This window comes from Semicossyphus pulcher, unplaced genomic scaffold (genome assembly GCF_022749685.1).
Source record: "Semicossyphus pulcher isolate SPU_LCO1_2020_fin unplaced genomic scaffold, fSemPul1.0.p SCAF_6, whole genome shotgun sequence".
NCBI classification, from domain to species: Eukaryota; Metazoa; Chordata; class Actinopteri; order Labriformes; family Labridae; genus Semicossyphus; species Semicossyphus pulcher.
Window position 1 is genome coordinate 25,710,091 of NW_027211737.1, and position 25,810 is coordinate 25,735,900.

General features: G+C 44.0%; 1 protein-coding gene across 1 annotated transcript in view; it reads right to left on the reverse strand.

Moving 5' to 3' along the window:
* cabin1 (calcineurin binding protein 1) overlaps positions 1-25,810 on the reverse strand; it is a 44,523-nt gene that overhangs the window by 14,370 nt on the left and 4,343 nt on the right. The window contains exons 13-31 of the mRNA XM_069682545.1: positions 25,576-25,648; positions 24,638-24,825; positions 24,390-24,527; positions 23,978-24,166; positions 23,641-23,883; positions 23,376-23,529; positions 23,163-23,278; positions 22,781-22,942; positions 20,361-20,567; positions 20,085-20,230; positions 19,317-19,578; positions 18,896-19,066; positions 18,177-18,266; positions 17,240-17,400; positions 16,937-17,148; positions 14,169-14,234; positions 13,301-13,480; positions 11,506-11,900; positions 10,113-10,226 (exon numbers count right to left, since the gene is read on the reverse strand). Coding sequence (XP_069538646.1) covers positions 10,113-10,226; positions 11,506-11,900; positions 13,301-13,480; positions 14,169-14,234; positions 16,937-17,148; positions 17,240-17,400; positions 18,177-18,266; positions 18,896-19,066; positions 19,317-19,578; positions 20,085-20,230; positions 20,361-20,567; positions 22,781-22,942; positions 23,163-23,278; positions 23,376-23,529; positions 23,641-23,883; positions 23,978-24,166; positions 24,390-24,527; positions 24,638-24,825; positions 25,576-25,648 — 3,267 coding nt within the window. The remainder of the gene's footprint in view (positions 1-10,112; positions 10,227-11,505; positions 11,901-13,300; positions 13,481-14,168; positions 14,235-16,936; positions 17,149-17,239; positions 17,401-18,176; positions 18,267-18,895; positions 19,067-19,316; positions 19,579-20,084; positions 20,231-20,360; positions 20,568-22,780; positions 22,943-23,162; positions 23,279-23,375; positions 23,530-23,640; positions 23,884-23,977; positions 24,167-24,389; positions 24,528-24,637; positions 24,826-25,575; positions 25,649-25,810) is intronic.

Sequence of the window (25,810 nt, forward strand, 5' to 3'; positions counted from 1 at the left end):
TCACTCCTGTTTCTGAGCGCACCTGAATGCCCCCTACACACGGCAGTGAGGGAGACATGTCCGGGCTTGTTTACTGCACCTACTACGGAGACATCAGTGATCACGGAGGGACTCTTTTTATCGTGTGTGTGTCCATGAATATGCAAGTTAGTTTTGCAGTGATGATTATGTTACACTCTGTTAGCGTCGGCTTTGGCCGCGAGCCGTGTGTTTGATCTTGTTAAGTCCGTTATAATGGCGAGAATGTGAGCTAACTGTTAGCTAGTTAAGAGTTCTGAATGTTACTTAAAAAGCCACGGAAACTCAAGCCAATGCACAGAAGTTAGCCTTTATTTGTACATTGTTGATAACTTTACGCTGAGTTAATGTTGTAGCATTAGGACAAGCTTTTTTAGGGAATCATTGAGCATTTAGGCAAAATTAAAGCGTTTTATCGGCGGAAAAATGACATATCTTCTGCTGCTGATATGTCATTTTCAAGCCATAATCTGCTGATACTGATAACATGCTGATAATATCTAGCTTCCTTAGACTGAAATATAAACAGTTAACACAAATATAGTAACTTGATTTTAACACAGAATTCAGCTACAAACATTTATCAGAGGTAGACGCCAATCGCTGTAAAGGAGGAGCTGCCTACATGAAACTGGCTCACATTCGACTGGACAAAAAGCCAACAGGCTGATTTGTGAATTCTGAAAGTTTATGTGTTTATGACTCTCTGCTGCTACTTTAGTTTTTCAAAGGCATATGGAAACAATTAACATGGAAACACTAAAAGGAAAGAAAGTAGCAGAGAAAGCCAGGGGAATTAATGGGAGTTAAAAACATGGCATTCAAAGAAGAAAGCCCTAATGAGGGGATGGAAAGGCGGCAGAAGAGATCTTTCGGACTGGCTGGCCATGTAGGAGGTGGGAAGGGAGGGATTGAGGGGGCTTTCTCTCTGGGCACACATGATAGGAAGCCTCATTAGTGCTCAGCTCTGTCCAAGCAATGCAACAGACCAGCAAAACCGGCTGCCAGCAAACACAGTCGCTCCTTTGCAGAAAGCGAAATGAGCTGCTTTTTGATGGAGGAGTCCACCTTTTTCCTCGGTGAGCACATGTCCTCCCAGCAGGTGGAGCGAGGCGAGGTTCTGCTCTCTGAAGCTACTGACGCGAGTGCAGATGGTGGCCTAGGCCGCGTACAGTCATGAAGCACATGGCACAGAGTACAGCTTGTGGCCTCAGAGAATGTGTGCGAGACTAAACAAAGATGACCATATCAGGACGGAACAGAACAAATGAGACGGCTCTATCAGCCGCTGAAGGCACCGGGGGAGCGTGCTGCTCCTCCTCACAGACAGCTCCAGATTGTCAGATGACATTTTCAAAGCCGCTGGAGAGGAACAAAGCAGGAAAGCGGGGAAAAATAAACCCATCAAAACAAATTACATTCCTGGAGATAGACTTATAGCCTGCTCACTTAGAAATGGTCAAATATAGCCAGCCTTAATGTGGTTTAGAAAGTCATCCTACCCACTGCGTTTGAGTGTTATTCGATCATGATCAGGGCTGCAATTTTAGCTCATCTGGGCTACTAAATTATTGGTAAAAGGCAACTGTGATGATGAATTTAGGACTAAATCTCTAAAATGATGGTGTAGGATCCGATTCAACAGACGAAAGGATCCCAAATCAGATCTGATGTTCAACAATAAACCCGGAAGAACAAACGTATGGCTCTGATGCCTCTGTGAAAACGAGAAGATTTATTATCATCACGTGGCGCAATCAGGCTCGGAAAGGTTTTAACCTCTCAATGCACAGATTACCAAAAGCCTCCAACAGGAGCGGGGCAAGTCCGATGAGGGGGTGGGCTCCGCTCACTTAGAAAAACATCTCTAATGGAGGAGAGTTGTTCTTCATCAGAGATCCATCCGACCAAAGCAAATCTGTTTAGGGGAAGCAGAGCCATGGCTTTACACAGATTACGCTGTAGCACAACAGCTAAAGCAGATTTGTAAGACTTTAACTGCAATGATTTTAAGCATCTTTTTTTCATTTTTTTTTTTTATGCGAGAGAAAAATATGACCACTGCTTGATATCTGGAGCGACAGCTTTGGCACATGTGGCCGATACATGACACAGAAATGAGACAGAGATTAAGACGCATCAAACAAGAGACAAATACATGCAGGAAGAATGATTTGGTACAAATGAAATCAGACCTTTCTGCAGACCATAATCAGGTTCTTAAGGGTTCTTTTGTTACGATGGAGAGGATGAGGAGACATTGGACACGTGATATTATAATGTTGACGTTATGTCACATTTTCAAGGTTTACAAACAGCAACCTGAAGGAGCATTTTAGCAGCACGACACAAAAGGGCAAAAAGAGGATACACATCCATCTTTTATTTTACTAGGTAAAAGCTCAATAAGATTTACTTCCTCTTTTCCAGAGTGATCTGCCGAGAGAGCAGCTAAACACAAACAATACAGACAAATACACCTGTCACAAACTACGACAAAGTAAAGCCATCTTCAGGTAGTATGAAACACAAGACCGAGGACAGAAATCAGCTGCAATCTTCTGAAACGACTTGAGTAAAAAAGTTTGAAGCAATAAAAGTGAGCAAGAGAACTTTTGTTCTGGATGCTTTCAAACTGACTTCAATTCCGCCACAAGTCGTGATCACTGACGGCGTCAGGTCCTTCTTTACATTACTCCAGGGGGCGGGGACGGTGCATTTAAAAGCTTTTCTTCTTAGTTCATTTCAAACTCTGGGGACCAACAGCTGGAGCAGGGACCAAGTGCTGATGTTCCCTCTACTTCCATGTGTAATAGCCGGAGTCAAAACAAAGTAGCGGTTGTCCACCTAACAACATTTGGAGGAAAAACCTCAACATGTTGTCGTATTTACTTTATCTGTTCATGTCAGCAGTGAGAGGAAAGGCACAGAGCCAACATATAACTAATAGTAAAACTTAATACCTGCAGGGAAGTTGCACAAACTGTTCTTGTAGCAACCAGCAGGCAGCCTACTGGTTACAACAAGTCACTATTTTACCCGCCAACAGCAACTTAAAGATTGTACGATGGCAGGGGCAGTCCAAGGCAGCTGGACGAATGCTCCCAGCATTTAGCAGGTGGGAGGTGTTACTTTACATCATTCTACAATTCTGACAAGCAGAATTCAGAGACCCCCAGAAAGAGTACATGCATTTTTCCTTTGCCCTTCCAGAGTACCGCTGACAAAAACACAACACTAAAAGTATAAGAGGAACTCTCACAGTATGACACAGGAATTCAGCTCACAGAGATCAACACCAGCCCGTGCTTAATTGAGTTAAAGTCAGAGAGAGGGGACTCACCATCACCAAAGAAAGCTACTCCACGGCGCCTGTGTTAGTATTCTTTTGGACAGTTTCCTGCTGGCGGTAGCAGCACCAGCAGCCCTGGCAGCGCCTCCACCCTGAAAGAGGCTCACGCTCAGAGAGCAAAGGGTGGGCTGCATTTGGGTGCTGGGGCAGCGAGAGCTGCAGGAGAGAAGAAGAGGGAAGCACAGCTGCACACGGCAGAGCAGGAACAGAGGAGGAGGAGAATGGCAGCTACCTTTGCAAAAGGAGGAACGTCGCTGGAGTCAGGGCCTACGAGCTCAGTATGCCACTGACAGACAACCCGACTCGTTTCTCTCCTGCTTTCAAACCCTGCCATCTCAAAACAAAAACACCCACGCACTCTAGCTCCGCTCTCCCCTGACCCCAGCCTGCTGGAGTTCTCCCCCCTCCTCCCTTCCTTTCTCTCGCACTATACACAGCGTACAGCCAATCCTCGCAGGCCTCTGCCAGCCAATCGGAGGCCAGCGGAGAAACTCCCGCCCATTAGTGCACACCCACACAATACACACACAAACAGAGGAGTGAGAGGGAGAGAGAGAGAGTAATGAGGAAACAGAAGAGTGCAACAGAGAGAGCAGATGAGTAGGGCGAATAAGAGCCAGGGGGAGGGGTAGAGCGTGATCACCCTGAAGACGGCGCAACAGGAAAAGAACAAGAGAATATACACTGGCTGAAAAATGAACTTAGTGCTTCCACTTAAATGCAGAGGGAGGCATCAAGGACTTGCACAACAATAGTGAAAACGAACCACAAAACCTGAGTAAGGGAAAGGAAAGGGTTGTGTAAGAAAAGCCCCCCGATAACCGCAGAAAACACAGAGCTGCCTGAACAGATAAGACTCTGTTGCCCACACACGCACACACACTCAGTGTTTCCTCAGCCAGCAGTAACAGCCCTCACCTTCTTCCTCTCCTCTCTTTCAACTCTGGTCGTGTCTCTCCAGCTGGCCACCATAAACATATTAGGCAAACACACCTTGTTTTTCCTGCTTCCTGTAGCGTGAGTGAGGGAAAAAACACTGCAGAAAAATGTCAAGCTGAACTGAAGTGAGAGCAGAAGAAGGCAATGGAAAACATGCTGGCAGCCAGACTAAACCCTCCAACATGCAAATCAAAATATCAACTTCTACAAGATGTATTCATTCGGCCAATACTCCTCCCCTAAGAAAAAAAAGAAAAACAAGGTTCTCCTGAGTGGAGCTCCACCTACAGCACATTGCACAGCTGAACACACAAGTGTTTGAGTCATGCATCAGACCCAGGCAAGATTTGTAACTGCTTCCAAGGAAGACCTAATAACCTCAGCTGATATAATCTAACCTAACAAGACACAGGGGCCTGCCTATAAGCAAAGTTACACTCGAGCCGTCAAAAAAAAACATGAACACTCGTTCTGAAAAGACAAAACACGCTCAAAACACGTTCCCTGAGAAGTAAAAAGACCAGAACGGATCTGGCTTTTTCTGAAATGCGACTCAAGAACATCCATTTTCTGTGGAGCTTCGTAGAGAGCGAACATGTGAGTGGGAGGAAGAATATGTAAGCAAGAGTGTGAGTGTGTGCGGTGTGTGGAGTTGGGTAACACGTTGCCTGAGTGAACACGCAGAGACTCCTCACGATCACTGAAGAGTAGTCCTGACTGAGCAGCCAGAGGGCCTGATGTTACAGCTGCATTATACCCAGTGTGACAAGACTCAGCCTCAATTTGCTGTTAAAATGGGCTGCAAATTACTGTGTTTCTTTCATTACAATAATGTGCCCACAATTAAACATTATTATAACACAAGGTGAGTTTGCTATTTGACATAGTTAGCCAGACGTGTCACATAACAATTTTGTGTTATTTAAAAGGAAGATAAACCCCCAGCAATTTCTTACAAGAAGATTTGCAGCATTAAAGGAAGATTTATTTCAAAAAGAGGAAATTAACTACTCTTTATATTCACCAATGACTGTATACAAAGATGGACGACGCGTCTCCATCTGCTCCCATTGTATGAAATTGAAGCCAAAACAGCCCCCGTGACGGGCGCTGTCATCTTGCGATGGTGACGTTGTTTGGAGCCAGAGCTGCGCAGTACAGATCGGCGGGTGGAGCCACTGTAGCCACTTCCACTGACCAAAACACACACTTAACTTACCGAATAAACAGCAAAGATCCTGCACATCGACATATTTAATAGCAGAACAGCTTCTTGTGTTGGTCTGAAGCAGATGTTCACAGATATATTGATAGTGTTGATGTTTTCTGATGTGTTTTTTGGTCTCTTTTCTGCTGCTTTCTGTCTGATGTCAAAAACGCGCCAAAAACAGGGTTAGCAAACAGTGAAGATGTTTCAGTGATTAGGTCTTCATTGTATCGATTACTCATTCAGTCTGTGTATCAAACTCAGCGCTTCCGAATTTGGAATAATGTTCGAGCGCTGCTCGGACGGAGGTGGGCGAAATTTGTAGCTGAGATGACAAGGAGTCACAGAAGTTACCGATGGAGCATAGCATCACGCTGGAAAGGGGGCGGACATTAGCGTGTCGACACGGTTTTTGTGTTCCCATCAATGCCAATCAAAGCCGAGGCAATAATTACCTGGGTCTACTGCAGAGTCATTTGACCAGTGTCTGAATGCCGATTGTAACCTTTCCCACTAAGCAAATAAGCCGGGTGTTAGTGGGTTTTTTGACCTGTGGGAAAGCGGATTAAGAAAGCAGCCTTTTGAGTACCTTTGCAGAGTCGTGTCGATTCAAAATCAGTGCACAATCCACGTAAAAAAGGTCACTCCAGCACAAAATTCACTTATGGATTATTGGTGATGATGGTATTATTTTTTTCTAATGTCTGTGTCAGCTTTAAAAATGGACACACACAGGATTGTAAACAAACACGCCCGCCATCATTAAGAACAGCTCGGAGTCCAAATGTGTGCAGTAAAAGGAGGAAACTTTGTCCTCAGTGTCACAAACCAAGCGCCACAGTACAAATCTGTGTATCAATTATGCAACATCACCATATTTGTAACTCTGGAAATACAAATCTAGACTCACTCTACTTCATTCAAATTAATAATAATTAATAATAACTACATTACTACAAGTTCATAATTGGTTCAGAAGTAAGCTCGCTCTCCTCGAAAGCACTCACGCTGACAACCACACCAATAAATTATGCAACACAGCCTCATCTGGATCATTTCTAAACAGCAGTATATAGGTTACCTTATGCAGGCCCCAGTTAATGTAACCCAGCCAAAGCAAGGAGGAAAAGTAGGGCATCATGACCTACATTAGGGAAGTTTGTATTCACCAACAGGCTCAATGAGGTGCGTACTCAGCTGGGTGTCAAGTCTCCTTGACATCAGGGTGCCATGCACTGAGCCATATGTTTGACGTGATCAACACTTTCTGTGATGAAGTTACGTCTCCACTTAGAGAACGAAGAGTCTGAGGGCCACTAATTGAGATGTAATATACTTATCACACACCGACAGAGATAGGTCTTAAATGTAGAGTTTAGATGTCAGCTGAGAAAAGTATACAACTTAGAAAAGCTGGATTGTAGCATTCTGGTTAAAAATCCTCACCAGGCGAGAATAGTGTGTTGCTGCTGAAGCTAACAAAATAAAGGTTGAAAAACAGGCTATAAAATGTGTTTCAGCTACTTTTTCGCTAATATGCTAACTGCTCAGAACCTCGAAACAATGAAAACGGGTATGTTTGATCAATATTTAGAAGGGTTTGCATTGTCCTGTGTTGGAGAGAGAGATGGCTTGGTTTGAAGGGAACAGTAAAGCTCCGACAGTTGGTGTGCCAGGGTGGCAGGTTTGCCTCCAGAAGGGGCTCTGTGAGGAACCCAGTGGGAGCCAGAGCGTTGCAGAGCTCTCCTCCAGCTCAGACCTGGCCCACATCGCTCCTACAGTCTGTTACCAGAAGCCCTCTGGAGTCAGCGTTTGACTCTACAGCTTACACCATCAACTATGTTTAAGATAGTGTGCACCGCCAAAATGTACCCTGACAACTGACTGATATGAGGTGTGACATTCTGCTTATATTATCTGCTCTGCAACAAAAGTGAGAGCTTTAAGGCTTTGACAGATCACACAAGGAACAAATCAAAAAGTAAGCCAATTTCTGCAGGCATTGAAGAGACATAATATCTGCTTCAAGTGAAAAGAGGTAAATAATCTGACATGCAGAACAGATGACAGAGTCAGACAGTAATCTCCTCCAGTGGAACCCAACAGAGGCCTTGTAATTCTGAGAGGCAGATAATTCATCAATCTCCTGCTGTGCGGCTCCATTTATAGCAGCGCATGTATCTGCTGATCCGCATTTAGGGCGGATTTTTGTGCATCCAATTGAATTATGTGAATAATATGTGCGAAAAGAGTGAACCTCCGAGTATCACGCCAATCATCCCCTCACAGCAAACACACAGACAGCTCATTAGTCACAAACGTGAGGACACACTACCAGGGTTCCTCCTCTGGGAGTCCCCATTAGCTGCTACTGTGCTGTTATGTGGTGAAGGTAAACTTTAGAGTGAGAAGACGACACATACAGAAGTATTTTTTAACAACCCTTTGCAAGCTGTGAAATCATTCTACATCTGTGCATTGAAAGCTGGAGGTGATAAAAAGAAAAATACCTGGTAGAAGGAAACACATATTCCCAGCAACGTTAGCTTAGCCCAGGTGATAATAACACAGACAGCGTTATGTAGCAGGTAGTCTTAAATACTGTCACTTTCCCATAAATCAAGTTGGAATTTTATTGAACAGTAACACATAACAACAACACCCCCAAAAGTGACAGCCCTCGTAGCCTTGGAGCCCACTGGCTATCGTCTGATGATGATATAGCCTCTGGGAGCGTCAGACAACCTTTCTGGGCTCCCGGTGTCAGCAGTAAGCGATAAAGGACTAACGGCCAAGACTTCCTTTTCGAGGTGCTGCATTGTTTACAGTCTGACCAGTAACTTGAAATACGACGTCTAAGAGTGGATTGTTATTGTCACATATCTGCAAATGTTTTTTTATAGCGATTTATAAAGCTAAATCGTCGTCAGATAACCGCCGATGGGAACCAGGATGGCATTATGGCGGATTGTGATCTGCCCATATTGCTCTTCACATGGATTGTTTTTCCTGTATACACCAAAGCCTGCTGATACGTGATTGGTTAATACAACTTGGGACTACAAACGCACTGCAAACAGACCGCAAATCGACGTCATCGATTACGTATATACGTTGATTTGCATAACATGCTAACGAGCTGGAGCACAGTTAAGTTATGTGTGCGCAGAAACAGATCTTGTCATTCATCGCGGCTGGCCTCCTAGGACGTCACGTTCTGAGGAGCGCTGACTTGAGACACAAACGTTTAGAATGAAGCCCCGGTATGATGTTAAATATAAGCTCTTTCTCTCTTCTCTGCTCGTATTTATACTGTCACTCTGCCGCTCTCTCTCTTGTACTTGCTCGACCACTCACTCAATGCGCACTTCATGACACAAGTTACAACGAGAGAGGAGAGGAGAGATGCATTCAGGTCCAGGTGGGAAAAACTCAAACTCGATGTTTTAATATTGAATTTGGCCTCAGTAGTAATTTCTCAAACATTGTTGATTTATGTCTGTTGTGTAATTAGCTCACCCTACTGATTCTCCTGTTCAGGGAAAGGGATGCTTTGACATACAGTGATTACATTAATCTGTGTGTCATAGCAATCCTTTTGAATTTGAGGTCCAGAAATAGTCTATTATTATTACCAGTTAGTATACTTATTAATTGATCATTATTAATATCATAACACAGTGACGTGGAAGTTGGACACAAAAAAAATTCATCTTAAAAAAATCTTTAGAATAATCAATAAATTAAATTAAATTAATTAATTAATTAAATTAATCGATGAATCAAAAAAAGAATCAATCGATTTATCGATAAAAAAATAATCATTAGGTTCAATCCTACTACTGACCAGCTGCTGACAACATGAGAGCCACAGAGTCAATCAGAGTGAACAGCAGTAAACGAGGTTGTACCACAGTCTGGTTCACAGACAGTCATCACCACAGCACAGAGCGTCTGGTTCTTCTTTACCTCACGCTGTCTGATGTAACGCTGCCCTCCTTTTCTGCCACCCATCTCTGTGTCAAGCAGCATGTTATGTGGTTTTTGGTCATTTTCAGGCTCGGGCTGTAAACTTCATAAACCACCATGTGTTTTTTCTGCATGGCTCAATGTACAATGAGGCGGCTTAAAAATCTAATTGCAGGGATCCGAGTGACAAAATATGAGTCGACTGACTCCTGACTGATAATCACTGTCTTTTAGGGGACAGCCCGAAACGAATCTCTCTTTTCTTTGTAGCAGACGTCCTAGCTTTTTGATGTTTGATGTTTAGCCTATCAAGTAACCTTACAACCGATATGCATTAATTCAGATCACGAGTAGAAGCTGCAGGTGCATTCGTTCAGGCATGTCTAAACTTACATCACATAACCAAGTCAGTTAGAGAAACAACTTTGTTTATGTCACAAGTAAGTCAATTAAAACTCTGTCGGTTACTGATGTAAAAGATTATAATGACACGTTAATAATTTTGTTGTTGCTATAATTGGAAGCCAATAAACTCAGTGTTGACAGGTGCCTTTAGAATGTATTAAGTAATGTGTGGCAACATGATGACAACAAGGAGAAAAACAGGCAGGGTGACGTGTGACTTACATTGAACAGGTTTGTCTTGTTACGTTCACAGAAAAGTCCTTGTGCTGGCATGTGCTTCAGCTGTTGCCATGGGACACTGCTTCCTAGCAACACATCTCGGGCCCACTGTAGGTTCTGTGGAGGGAAATAAATAAATAAAAAAAAACACGTACATGCATTTGTCCACTTTTACACAACAGAGGCTTGTATGAGAAAACCGAGGGGATATCCCTCCCTGATCAGAGTAGATTGACAGGAGAGATAAACAGATGCATGTGAGCCGGCAGTATTTCATATCTGCTGACAGGAATAGGAGAAAATTATTCTCATTTGCAATCAGGAAAACGCAGAGGTCCTTTCACAGTGCGGTGACTCACAAATCAGTGTCTTACACCAGTGCCCTGTTTGAAAAGATAGCATGCTAACGCCACTTCACGTTATCCCTCTCAAACCCAGCAGCCTATAGCATGAAATTACAGGCTCCCTCTCCTGGAGTGAGGATAAAGCTGGCCAGTCAATGCGAGCGGAGAGGTTTTTCCCCAGAACAAAAGGGGGTACAGAGGCTTTTAACACTGGATGTGTCAGGTTTTAAGGGCAGCTAAGCAACCTGTGTCAACAGCATCACATCAACCGACTGTGTCATCATCACTGCCAGGGTGCGTTCACTTTCATGCAGGCTGCTGGTGACTCCACATGAGGTACAAACCTTACTGCCTGCAAAGTTCCACATTTAATTGAGCCTCAGGGAAATTATCTTTATTGAACTTATTAATCTTACTGCTTGTGACTGTTAATAATTTAAAAAAGACAGCAATTAAAGATTTGTTCAGTCTCTTTGAACATTAGGAAGACCTTAATGCAGGAAGGCATGAAACCCAGAGATGCTGCACACAGAAAGCCTCGACAAATAAAGAAAAAAGGACCTTTTTACGCACAATTCGCCCTTTTTATGGACAAAGGCGACATTAAAAAGGTCCGACAAACTGAGAGCTGACAGAAGGATGCCACCACAGTGAAGCTCAACGCAAGCTCCCTGTGCCAAACTGGCTGAGAGAGCACTGTGCTACCACCCACGCACACCTCTGCCCACAGAGCCTCAGAGCCAGCACAGGCTGTTTCAGCAACTCGTGTGTCGCTGCCGAGCTCATGGACCCACCACAGAATCCAAGACAAAAAAAAAAAAACAATAGCCTTCGTAAGCTCTGATGCATTGGAGTTATTTAAGCATGCAAAAGGTCCAGAAGATTTTAGAGGCAGTTACAGGAACACTTAGCAAGCCCCATCTTCTGTAAATGTCACCATTAACGACAGGGGATAGCGATTATAGGTGTATGGCTAAGGTTTAATGGATGACTTAACCTTTGAAACACAATGAGAATGGACTGCTGCCATCAGTCGACAGGGTTGAACTGACCTGATGGGTCTTGCTGTTGCTGTAGAAGAAAGCCAGGCGGTAGAGGCTCTTGTAGTGCTGAGGGAAGCGGCCGAGGCAGAGGAAGAGAGCGCGGACGCACATGTCCACCAGCATTCGTCTCTGCTCGACATGTTCTGCAGGAAGAGCTTTTGGCACCTCGATCACCTCAATGGGGGGCTCCGGCTTCCTCTTTCCCTCACTGGCCGGGGTTTGAGGAGCAGACTGTGAAGAGGGGGCTGGCTTTGGAGGGGTGGCTGGGACAGGCAGAGGAAGAGGACACGGGTCTGCAGAGACTTTGGGGGCTGCAGACTCAGGGAGCGTCACCACCACAGATTCGACTACTTCCTGGATGACTTTTTCTTCTGTCTGGATGCCAGAATGTTCTCCATGAGACGCTGAAGTAGGATTTAAATGAAAGACTTTCAGAATTTTGTAGTTGATGCAGCAGCTGAGTATTTAATTTGGAACATGAAACACATTTGAGGGGATAGTTTGGTTGTATGAAATACTTGCTAGTAGTGTAGTGGATGCAAAGCTATTAGCTTACTCACAGAGTCCCGTGGTCGGAGTTCTGGCCGGTTCCGAACGTAGAATAAGTAGTGGTCCGACGAGATGCCAGGGTCATGAAACCAAAAAGTTTTACCTTACAAAAACCACCCGCAGGCAATGGTGATCCATTTTCAACGCATAATCATCATCCTAGGATTTCATACACGGCGCCGTTCTTTTGGCACTATTTTCTCTCTTATCAAATCAAGTATCACTACGCCTGCAACAGGCCGGTTCCTCAGGTAAGCCGACCTAGTAGCTGTTTCAAGTTGAGTCTGACTGGTTGGCGTCATTGTTGAAATGAACATGTCGGACTATGAAAGTGATGAGGAAGATTTACCTTTAACAACGGATCCAACGGGACATCTGTATAAACCTGACGCTGGACTTCATCAGATGGACATAGAACGGGCAGAGAGAGAAAAGAGAGCGAGAGAGAGAGAAGCTGTTCAAGCAGCTGCTGGAAGGAGAGATGGCCTGCACGAAAACTGATGGTGCACTTGAGGGAAGTACCAGCCAATGCCCACAGAGTTGGAGAGCTACTGCTGTCGGGAATGGGAGCTGGTCATGCCGCAGTTGCAAGATCTCTCAATCTCAGAGGAAGCCAGCGCATCTGCTTGGGTCTGCGTCTTTGGTAAAAGAAACTTGCATTTGCGGTGCTCACTTTACCACTCATCGCCTTGGTAACTTTGCTCAAACTGACTGCAACAAGCCAAAGTTCTCAAAGGGCGCGATCCATGTCAGGGAAACAATGAAATATGTGCGGTGTAATATTTCTATTACTACAGCCAGGAAAATTACAAATTGACACCATTTAGACATGTATTTTCCAGAACAAACAACAAAGGTCATCTCCCAAGTTACCAATTCCAGCGTGTTCCCTTAGAAACAGCTGACGATCACGTCACCTGAGAAACCAGCCTGCCGCAGGCGTAGTGATAAATAGTGCCAAAAGAACGGCACAGTATATGAAATCCTAGGATGAAGATTTTGTGTTGAAAATGGATCACCATCGCCTGCGTGTTGTTTTTGTAGGGTAAAACTTTTTGGTTTCACGACCCTGGCATCTCACCGGAACTACTTCTTCTACGTTCGGAACCGTCCAGAACTCCGACAACGGGACAAGCTTGGCATCCACATACAACTTGGCGTCCAAAAATCCGAACTCTCTCTTTAAATACTTGTTGTGTGTGGTTATGTGAACTGATTGCAGTGATACAGAGCACATATATAATCTGGTGTGTACCTGTGTCGTCGAATGCAGACTGCCCCTCCTTCACAGGAGTTGTGCTCTCGGATGAAGATGAACAAGCTTTCACAGACACAGGCTTGTGGCTGCTGTCTTGTGAGCTGGCGGGGTCTGTGAAGGCGTCCTGGGTGGAGTTGGAGTCAGAGAGCATCACCACCTCACTGTCCTGACTGCGCTCTGCAGAAAGAAAAAGAAACATGATGGGTCATGCTGCTAGCTGCATGGACCCAGATCAAGACACATGACTAGGTGGGGTTCATGTACTTCTTTTTTAACATAAAGTGGGACAATGTTTCATCGGTCAATAAATTGAGATTACTGTATTGTATGAATTTAAACCAATTTTCCACCATGTGTTGTTGCATATTTTAACCGCATGTTGTGTAGGCCTTACAAGCTGTCGGTAGGTGCCTGTGTTTAAATGCCAAACACTCCGTTATCTGTGTGTGTGTGGGGGGAATAATACAATTATGAAAAATAGGTCATGAGCCAGAAATCCTTATTAGTGGATCCCTAATGACACATTGTTATAAAGGAGAGAGGGTTTGTTTTTGTAAGTGGTCCAGAATCAAAATGCCAGCAGTCCTCCTAATTGCCTTGTTGTGCAGCCTCAGCAAAAAGGAAAAAAAAAGTCCTTGGCAGGGAACAGTAAATATCACAATCAGGAGGGCAACGAGCTTTTGCTATTTCAGTGACTAACGCTCACAGGGGACTTTTCAAAAGAATCACAGACATGAGTTACCAGCAAAGTTAGTACAGTACTGTGAGATTTGTGTAAACTGACCACTGTGTATTCAGTGCTTCTAACAAAAGTGCACTTCATTACTGATTAAAAAACGAGTTTGGTGGGTTTGGAGAGCAGTACCATTCAGGGAAGCCAGCCACATTGCAGACCTGGGCAGGCAGTAATCATGGTCAAAGTCTGGTGAGGCTGTTGAAGATACGGGGAGCTGGTTTTAAAATATAATCAACAAAAGCTGTACGTCTAAATTTATACTGTAAAATATCTACAGTTTTGAATCATTTACCTTTAGTGACAAGTGAGTACAGATTTAGTGCCACTCCCCATGAAAACGTAGAGCCTGATTCAGACACAGATATCTGGGACCACACAAAAAGTGCAGTGCGAAAGTGTTGACATCCGTTTTTACATATTCTTAAACATCATCATGTAGATATCAGATTAATTTGTCCCCCGTAATCTTAATAAAAAGGCCTCTGATGTGACCAATGAGTGAAACCTAGAGCTGCCTCATTAGCAACGCAGCTAAGACACAGCTGATCTATTTAACTGCTAATAGAGCAGCAACATTAAAAACAACGCATGGTTAAAATCTAGCAAGACGACAGGGAACATGAGATCATAAAAGGAGCATTTTCCCTGATAATGATCTGCTAGAGGCGTGTCTGAATCAGGCCGTACAGTCTTGTCACCTTGATAAGCTCTTAGCAGGACTCAGCCAGAAAAATTGGACACCTACAAGCAAACATGTGCATAGCGGGGTATTTTCTGACTTCAGTCTCAGTTGTGTGCCAGTAAGAGGCCGGCCACATTCGTCCTGACTTGGCATTTTCAAAATAATTGTCCATAATTGGAAATTATATCCAATTAGTGGAAAAGAGCAAACACATGATTAGAGTAAGAATTTGAAATAGCTCCAGGGAGTTTGACTCTCCGTCAAATTAGGCCAACACCAAACTGAAACAAATGTGACCACATGATCCACCAGACAGTTTCGTGAGTTGTGATAAAAAGGACTGACTCTGTCCCGTTCGTGAAGACATTCACCCCATATAAACTACATGCATATCAATGGCAAAGCAGGTGGTAAAAGCAAGCAGGCAAAGAGGTAGCAGGCAGGTAGGTAGGTAGGAAGGAGTCTGGAAAGGGCGACAAAACTGGCAACATGGGCAATATGGCTGCGTTATTTGGACAGCTGAACATGACACACGGGGGGTGGACAGATGTTACAGAAAGACCAGGACTGTTTTATCCAAACAGCATCTTCAGTTTCACAAAACTAAGGCAATGTTGACTCCAATTCCTGAAAGTGAAATCCAGGTTGCTTAACCTCAGCTTCATACTCGATGTCTGTTTGTTTGGGCTGTTTTCTTGTTATTCTGACGTCTTGTGACAAAAAAAAGGAATAAAATGAAATTCAAACACAGTGACTGCAATGCTGCCAGTACCAGAGCTTAAAGTGATAATCTCGAAGATTTTCATTTAAATTAATGTCTGTTAAGTCTCTATCGCTGCATGTGGTAACACAATGGTGATTGAGCCTATGGCCCACTGATGAAAGCCTTTGCATTTGCAGTGTATAGTATTATTACAGACTGGGTGTCTGTGGCAACTTTCACGGAAAAAAATCCCAAGCGGCGCCCAGTTAGTGATTTAGTTTTCCATCAGCCAGCAGTGGTTGGTCTGCCAGAGAGGGTCGGCGGAGCTAAGCGGCTGCTTTTCTGGTCTCTGCAAGTGTTGCGAGTAAACAGTAATCTACTATGGCTGGACAAATAAAGAAAAGATCGATGACTACAGATACAACTTCAAAAATAAAGAAAGCAACCGTCAGCGAGGAAAATAAAGAGTTACAACTGTGACAAAAGGAGCCAATGTAGACGTCTGGTTATCTGGGACGTATGCACCCGCATCTTCGAGATTATATCTTTTAAATAAAATATGACGAATGAGCATGAATCCAAAAGGTGGATTGTAAAACACTAGAAATATATACTGAACTTTGGAAGACAATCAATTAATAGAATTGCATAAAATGTTACAAATTTAAGTTTGCCCGTTTTTATAGATGTGCTTCTGAGGCTCTTTGTGTCACATACTGTAAGTGCTTGTGTGTGCTGCTGGCTTCTTGGTTTGTATCTCTAAATAAATTCTGCTCTACATAGGCTTCTCTTGCAAAGAAAATCTTCTACATTAGTAAAGGAAAAAGGTGAGTTCCCAAGACTTAATTATTACTGGTACATTGCAGTCTGGATTAGAACCTGTAATTTCTGACAATAAACCATACTGTGTTTAACCAAGTACACTAAACACACTGTGAAGAAACAACAGGGATCACTGAGAATCAGCAGCTTGTGTGGTGTGTTACCAATCGACAGCAGCTGATTAAGGCTAAAAACACACAAACCGTCAATGCTGCGCAGATTTCTCCATGACGTCACAGGCTTAAGATCGTTACAACAAAGCAACAATTGTCAAATATTAGCAGAGGCAAGATGATAAGGTAAGGAAAGACGTTAAGACCAGCGACAGAGCAGCAACTAGAAATGGATGTTATTTCCGCACATACAAATATGTACACATGCGCACACACAAACATGTACACGTATGCAAACGCACAGGCCTTAACGCTCTCTGCAAAATGTAATCTTCAAATCCATTTGTTTTAACGCCGCTGCTTTGTCAGGCAGAGCAAATTAGTCAAATAATCAGCAGCCATATTGCCCATTTCACCACATCCCAATCACCCGGTGCATGGGGATCATTGTAACTGAAACCAAAGCCATTAAGCATGGTGATTAGCGATCTGAGCACTCCCCAGTGGGCTTCCTGTCCCAGAGCAGAAAGGGCAAAGAGCCCAACCCCAGAGACAGTGTCTAGGACTGGGACTGTACCATCAGCCTGCTGCTCCTCATGCCGCTGCTGCTGCCACTGCTGCCGTCGGAGTGTTTTGCGTTTGGCGTAATCGTGGTCAAACGGCGTGGCCACATAAGGAGGGGATGTGAGACCTGGGGTGGCAGCTGATGGAAGGGAGGAGCTGAGCGTGTTCCCAATGCACACCGACGAGCAGTTAAAGTCTTCATCCATCATGGAGGGGGGTTTCTCCCTGCAACGAACCATGAGTAGAGTTCAGAATGAATGTTCAGCCATAAGATTGAATTCTTTTTTTCTTCATTCCTGCTGCTTTATAAGCTTACTTTTCATTGGACCTGGGCATGCTTGGCATACTCTTCTCTTCCCCCCTGGCAAACGGCCCAGTGGCAGCCTCAACCAGCAAATTGAACAAGAGCTCATGTTCCAGATCAGGCTTATCAGCCTCGAGTAGTTTAAGGATGGTGGCACTGAGACGGAAATGCAACTAGAAGACAGAAGTCGGAATAATTCATTAAATGCTCTACAGGCACGTGAACAATGTCTTCAAATGTGAATGCTTTCAAACTGTTATGTAATACAATTAGGATGCACGAGATTGGATTTTTTGCCGATATTTTCAAACCCTTTTTACCGATTGACGATTTCGATACCGATATATTAGTCGCATATTTTTTTCCACCTAATTGCAGAGAGCATCAAGTCTCCCCTGTAGTGGAGTTGATATCAGGCCTACTCTTATTGTAGTGGCCAAAAACTGCCAGAAAGCAGACATCTTGCACCCTTCTTCATGCCTGACAGAAGAGGCAACAAAAGGTCACGTGTCTGATCACTCACGTTTCTGAGCGCACCTGAATGCAACATGTGTGTGTTTTTGATGTTGTTAAGTCTGGTAAAATGACAAGAATGTGAGCGAACTGTGAGCTAGTTAAGAGTTGTGAAAGTTGTTTAACTTCTGTTCACTGGCTCGAGTTTCTGTGACTTTTTAGTCTTCATTTGTATATTGTCGACAACTTGGCACAGGCAAACTCGTGGCGAGTTAATGTTGTAGGGTATTTTTTTTAGGGTATTATCGAGCATTTAGGCAGAATTAAGGCATTGTTTGATTGGCGGAAAATATCGGCAAAAAAATTACATACATCTGCCGATGCCTTTATGTCATTTTCAAGCCATTATCTGCTGATACCGATAACGTGCATCCTTATACACAATCAATGTGATACAAGATGAAAAAAGCTGAGCTACCAGCCACAGGTAGTTTACCTCCAGGGCCTCCATGGCCAGGTCAGGGGGGTTGTGGTAGTGGATTTTGCGGGGGTACCTGGCAGCTTCTTCATGCAGATAGTGCGCCGCCTATAAACCCAGAGAGCAGAGAGTAACAGACGCAACATGATCATAAATAAACAAGTAAAGTAGAGGAATGGAGGAGTGCAATAAGGAGGAGAAGACTGTGATTTGTGATGACATCATGGTTCACAGTGTTCACAGTGTTCACACTAACCCTCCTCTTTCTCTGCTGACCTCCATTACACTGTGTTTCATACAGGTCCATCTGCCTCCACTGATCTAATCACAACAACAGAGCTATGACTAACTCCATACATTGTCTCTAGGAAAAAGCATCTTGCGCGGGTGGAAGGGCAGCGGTCTTTGTTTCTGTAGGCGGATTATGAAACAACTCCGTGGAGAGCAAGAAAAAGGTCCGCCATGAGTTTACAACGCGAGGATTATTCCAATTACTTGAACTAAGGTTTAATTTAGATGCTTTTTAACAGCATGACAAATATATTGAAACGTTCTGTGCTTACTACACTGACTATGAAATATCTGTCTATGAACTGAAGTACTCAGAAATTGAACCCTGCGTTCCTTTATTTTCCCTATGACAGCAGAATTTATACGACAACTGCTGTTAATTATCAAACATAAAAGATTGGCTGACAGTCAGGCAGAACTTCAACTCCTAACCTGAAGCTGTTTACCTTTTTGTAGACCTGCAGGAATTCCACTGGGGACTGTTTGCGTTTCTCTGCAATCTTCCCCAGCATGTAGTGAATGAGCCACTCTTCTTCATCACTGTCACACTCACAACCCGAAGCACCCTGGAAACACTGGAACGCTGTCTCCAACATGGAGTCTCTCCTTTCTTCCATCTAAAAAAAACAACAACACACACACACACACAAGCACACACACACACACAAAGTGGAGCCTTCATGAGGAATTTAGCCCAGGGCGACACATCAATTCAGTGAATTCACATGTGGAACAAGCTAAAGTAACAGGATGTGACATCTGTTTAGCTCTTACATGGTGAATTTGACATACAAGCCGACTTAACATAACCTGACAGGGAAACAGATGAGCAACAAGATAACGTGCTCATGTCAACAAGTGTCTCACCTGTTTAACCACCTCTGGGGGCAGCTCGTTGCGCCACTGCTTGAGCTGCCGTGAAGCAAATGAATGCAGTGCGTATGATATGGTACCATACTCAATCCACAGAGACAGGTTGGAGCTGTCTATCTCCAGGGCCCTTTTAAAGCAGTTCAGCACTGCTTGGGAGTGTTTCCATATGGGAACGTCGCTTTTCAGCTCGTTGGAGTTGAGCTTCTCCTGGATACGGCTGGCCCGGGCTAAAGCCATACCTGCCCAGGAGTCAAACCTGGGGAGACATACATAATTCATGTAAAGTTACTGCACTTTATATATATAAAAAATGCATGAAAAAAAAACAAACACATTTACTGGCTAATATTAAAGGGTTAGTTCGCCGATTTTCAACCTCAGTCCTATCATGCTATTATGGGGAGCTAATGGCATTATGGTAGGAAAAAAAAGCAATTTCGATCTGTGCCTCTGGAGGACGCTATATGCTTCTCCAATGGGCCCTGGAAAATGGAAGGAGGGGTGCAATGCACACTGGGTGTTGTAGGAATGTAGAATGGGCGAAACCACAAGCTGTTTGTACAACTTTCTTCACAGCTATGGCGCCAGTTTCAAATATTATTGCTTCTATCGATTACACAGAACACCAGCTTTGACTGACAGTGGCTTTTTCCAGGGACGAACTGCTGCTTTAATAACATAAATCAAGTAAATTTCTATCTTCAAAGGTTGATGTGTTGTAACATCCGCCAGCATTGACACTCATATAGAGCAAAGAGCTACCTGTTGGGACACACGCATATGTCGTGCATATAGAACTTGATGGCTTTGGACTGCTCCTTGTTCTTGAAATGGTAATCAGCCAGCAGGTAGTAGATCTCATCAATGATCGGAGGAGCAGGAGCACTTCCCTCAGGAAGACTCGGAGCCTTTAAGAGATCAAAATACATTTCTTTAATTATCACATTTCTCAGTGACAACCGGGCAAATGAAGTGAAACTGTTTAGCATGTCTGACTCACTGGTGGCGTTCACATTCAGCGTGAGCCCACCAACTGACCTTTTCTGTCATGCACTCAATGTAGGCTGCCACTTCATCCATGGTGAGGGTGGGGGTGTCGCTTGTGGGGGCGATGCCAGAAAACCTCCTCAGCAGATTGGCTAACTCTGCAGACACCGTGCTCGTCTTGTAGCTGTCAAACTCAGGCAGCGACTTCGGTTTGAAGTATTTGAACATGAAGAGGGCGTCGCACCACAGCAGCTCGACCTGCAAACGCAGAGCAATTCAAGTGGAAACATTAGTGTCAGAGTGTATTGTATAAGAGTGTAACAGACTGTTGTCTCCAAGTGCAGGCTTCTCATGCACTCTGGTATTTACAGTCAGTGTATCAGTCGTCTGAATGCACTGATGCATGCGGGAATGACACCCACCTGGTGGCTGGAGACATGCATTACAAAAACACATGAGTGCAGAGGTTGTATTTTAAAGCTTCCGAGGACCATTATCACTCTAGTTGTCACATTCTTTTATTCATTATCGTCGGAGTTTGGTTTTTAAATTCCAACTAATTTCACTTAGAGCCTGGGAAATGCATAATTTGCCACTGATCTTTGTATCTTAGGCGTTTCTTAGCAGAGGGAAAGTCTCTTCAAATGACAGAAAAGGGCGTTGAAATATTAAACAACACTGCAGATCCGATGCACCTACCTTGTTTGTCATCAGTTTAAATGTGTTCTCATTTCTCATTCAGAGAATTAACGTTATTATGCCATTAACGCTACTTCACAGCCTCAATTTATTTCAATGACAGCAGACATGTGGACCTTCGCGAGGCAACAAAACAACATAATGGATTAAGCTGACTTCCGCCGTGTTGTGAGGGTCAATGAGGCCACATGCATGCGTCATCCTGCAGTCTGCTACTGTCCAAACACTTCTGTGGGTTTGCCAATACAGGTGAGAATTCATCCCAATTAGTCAAAGCCTTGAGGCATTTTCACCACCTCTTCACTATTTCACCGCCTCCTCAACACCATTTAGCTATTGTCTAAATACCAGCTCGGCCACATATGGAGGTTTTTGTTTAACATTTTCAATTACACAACATGTTTAAAAATATTTAAGTGAGCTCAGCGGAGATGGATTTTTGTACTTTGTAACTTAATTTAAGTTATGATAGGAAGTTCAGGCGACAATTTATGCGCCTCACATGCTACCGCTGTCTGCTCCGTCTCAAGGTCCGATTCACAAAGCAAATTGTACTAACGATATTCAAGCACAAACACACCAATAAAGCTTATCAGATCTGTGCAGTTTGCTCTTGTTTTGTGTCGGATTGTGAAGAGGAGCTGTCTGCACCTCCACTCTCTGCTGCGCCATGCTGCGCTCTCTGGCATTAGTCGAGCGCACACTGATGGAGCTCAACTCCGTGCACAGATCGATGATGAGCAGGGAGAGGAGGGAGCATCTCTTTTAACACTTTATTGTAAAAGTCCAGACTCAACAGGTGTTTACTAGTTCCACTGTCTGTAATGCAGCTTCAATTTATTAAACAAGCGCATAACAGCAGCTCGTCCATATAATAATCCCCATCCTGCGTAACGGCTCCACACACGTGGACCAAGTGTGAATCTACTTCGACACTGTAGCCTTAGACCAGCGTGCGCGACACACAGGTGTCATGGCAGCATCTATTTTGCAATCTACACTGGCTGCGACTACAGCAAACATGAGTCTCAAAGTTAGCCAATGGTAGTTGTGATTCCTGGCCATAAATAGGGGTGGCAGTGACACTAAAAAGTATCCATGAGAATTAATGAGAATGAATGAATAGGATTGTTTACCCAGATGTTGAGGAAATGTACACATTAATTGCTTTTTCAAATCAATCTTGCCTGCTCTTCTAGCCGATCAATAACTTCAACAGGAAACTGAAATCGAAGTTGGCCAAAATGAAGAGATCACATGGTTTAACATGGATTCTTTGAATCAATGGGTGATGTGCAGCAGCGGGGAAAATAGACACGACGGGTAAAATGAACGGAGCAGCAGATAATTATGCGCAGCTTACGCGGCTGGTGAAGATTGCAGCATTGAACAACACTGGAGCGGTTCTGTCCCGGCACACGCGTGTCAAAAATACGCTTCAAATACGTTGCCTGTGTAGATTCCCCTTAACTGTGTGGTGCGGTTAGCGCTGGCATTCAGTGCTTTTTGCCACGAGGCTCGTTTGCATAGAAAGGGGCCAAATTTGCCCCGAATGTTTGCATGATCACTCATTTAAATACGCACAAACAGCACCGGAGCACAGAGACGCTGTTTGCTCTGCAGCGCAGTTTGGGGTGCATTAAACCTTCTGACTGTGCTTCGAGAATGTGGCGGAGTGTTTTTATGTAGTTTGCACAGGTTTAGCGGGTGCAAAAGCCGAGCAATCCTGAAGTGAATTTCCCCCTAAATGAAAGGCATGACTAGAGACGGACCTGTGGAGATGAGTGGTCCTCCAGGTAGCGGGCCTTGCTCTTTTTGCTGGGGTAGGAATAAAGGCAGAAGAAGCACTGCTCCAAGGCCATCTCCAACTCCTCTTTGTAGGGATGAGACTCACGGCTGGGAGAGGCTGCAAACTCTTTTTCCAAAACATTCACCTACAGCAAACATAAGAATAAAGTTCTGTCAAACTGTTCAAATGGTCCATACTAATTACACACTGGCACAAAGAAATACATGTTAGGTCTACTGCTTTATTAAATGTTTGACAGCAAGCATTTGAAGCAGTTCCGTTTCTTTTCAATGCAAGCTGCACAGTCACACATCACCTTGTTCGGCACACAGTATTTGCAGAGAGAAGTCTGCAAACAAACTCACGTAAAATTTGAGGATTGCACCATTTGAGTAGCAGCACATGGAGCGACGGCCAAGATACTCATGGGCTGTGTTCAGAAGCATCAAGGAGGAGGGCAGCATGGGAGTGTCTGAGTCATCTGAAAGTGAGACTTGACGGGGTCACTCAGTGTAACAACTACCGTGGCATGAACACGGAGAGTAAACTGAAGGCATGAAAACAAGAAGTCAACAAACCTTCATCATCCCCTACAGACATATGCTGTCGAAGCATACAGTCAAAAGCTGCCTCCTCGTGTTTGATAATGCGATACAGGATGATCCAAGGCAGAACGGAGAAGAAGTACGGCTCCTTGGGATCGTCGGAAACACTCATGCTTAGATCAATCAGCTGAAAACACAACAGCAGGAAAAACAGTAATTAAAATTCCACAATGTTTCATGTTATTGTTTTTAACGGTTTCTTTAAGAAAGCTTGTGTTGTCTTGAATTCACTTCTAACCTGGATGAGGTTGTTTGACAGTCGAGCCAAACTAGAGTAGTGAGGGACATTGCTAAGAAGAGCCAAGTCTTTGGTGAAGCAGACCTCGATGCCATCCAACAACTTTCCAATGGTCCTGACCCACTCCTCCTTACTCGGGGGACCGCTGCTTGAAACAGAGTTGAGCTGCTGCAGGGCTTCATTCAGAGCCAGCTCGCTGCACTCCAAACACTGCTGGTAGTCCTCAAGCTTCAGCAGGGAGTTCTAGGTCAAAGAGTTTGAATTCAGAGAGTAAGAAATGATCACGCATTTTAAAAAGATAAATAGAGTCAATCAATACTGCTGTAGCATCTCTAACCTGCAGCAGCATCAGCTGAGCAGGCCGCTCGGGTGCTGAGCTCACAAACTCCAGAGGTTTACTCCTGCTGCCGTAATTAAGAGTGGGCTGCAGCAGGCGCACCACAGACCCATAGTCTGCAGATTCAAAGAGACGCTGGATCTCCTCCAAAGACTGACAGCGCTCCAGAGACTTCAACCGTTTGTCAATCTGCCCATGGGGATAGATCAATCCAAGAAAAATACACATTTAAAACAGCCAGAAGCTTTAACTGGATATCCTTTAAGTTTGATTCACTATTTAGTTTTATTACTACTAAGCTATTAAATATATCACACATTCTTAAATGGTATCCCAAACTATGGACTTAAACTTTAAGTCAATGATAAAAAACATTTTATTGAAAGAACACTTTATGAGCCAGCACACTGACCTCCTCCACAGAGATCGCTGCATCCACTCGTAAGTTTGGCAGGTTGATGGTGTAAGCTTTCCCTTCTGCCGTCTTTGGTTTGCTCTGCAACAGGCTTACACAGACATCATAGCTCTCCTGTGCCAACTCCATGTCTCCCTGACCAAATATAAGAAAACCAGACGTATCCATCACATCTAGCTGAACAGAGTGGAAAGGATTCATAAACGAAAGGAAACGCAAAGAAAAAAACTAAATATAAACTTTACCTGCAGGGCCAGGAAGCGGGCCTTGAGCCAGTAGACACGCACCATGACATCTATCCAGTCGTCCTCAAAGATGTCTTTCTGGGATGAACCTAAAGCCAGGATGAACAAGTCACCCTCAAAGTGCTGCCCGGGGAATTCTGATTCAGCTGCGTCACTGCTGGGACCAATGCTGCTTCTTCTTGGTGACACTAGAAGAGAAATAAATGATACGGGTGTAAATTGTTTGTACAACAGAAACAACTTTGCAATAGTTACAAATTCAGTATGTCGCAGCGCCCCCTCAAGGCCAATCAGGACATTGTTTGAAATGCACAAAAGCAACAATAGCTGGGTTTACATAGAGCCCAATCTCGGATCCGTTATAATCTGACGACGATATAGCCTCTGAGGACAACAGTGAACATGGCGCGGCATGTGTAGCCAGCGGCACCAGTCAAGACTTCCTCCACGCGCTGCATTGTTTACAGAAAAAGAATCCGTTTTTCTTGTGATTTACTTTAATTAACGGGTCTCACCTTTGCAGACATTTCAACATCAGGTTGCAGGTTAGTAAAAAGTAAGAATGAAGCTTTGTCAGGTCTGTCCTCAAGAGGAGAAGAAAACTACTTTTAAAATGCTCGTTTGTTGAACGGAGGTCGGATCGATCATTTCAGATGCACTGAAGAAAGTCTGGAAATCTGAACGCTGAACGGCTTTCGTGACACAGCTTCAGGGAATTTATCTCAAGTTGAATTTTAGATCTAGCCAGGATGTCATTACTGTGGATTATGTTCTGCCTGCTTTTGCTCTCCACACTGTCTTTTTTTACTGCGTACACCACGGCCGGCTGATACGTGATTGGTCAATATTACTCGGACTACAAGCGTACTACAAATGGAAACCAGAACACTCTTTGTCCTGGATATCCACGTCCTTACCACTTGTTCACTGGTACTTACCCGTCTTCTGCTTGTTGTGTAACCTTTGCTCCAACTGCAACTCCATACACGCTAAGCTCATCGCCAACATGTCCTGTACATGAAGCACACATGAACAAAAATAAGAGACAATGAAAAACTAAACTTGCGTCTCTGCTGTGGGCAGACTTTTCCAAAGCCGGATCCAGACTGTGTCTTAAGATATATATAGGTCTTATGTCTTGAACTACACCAATGTTTATATTTCAACATGAAG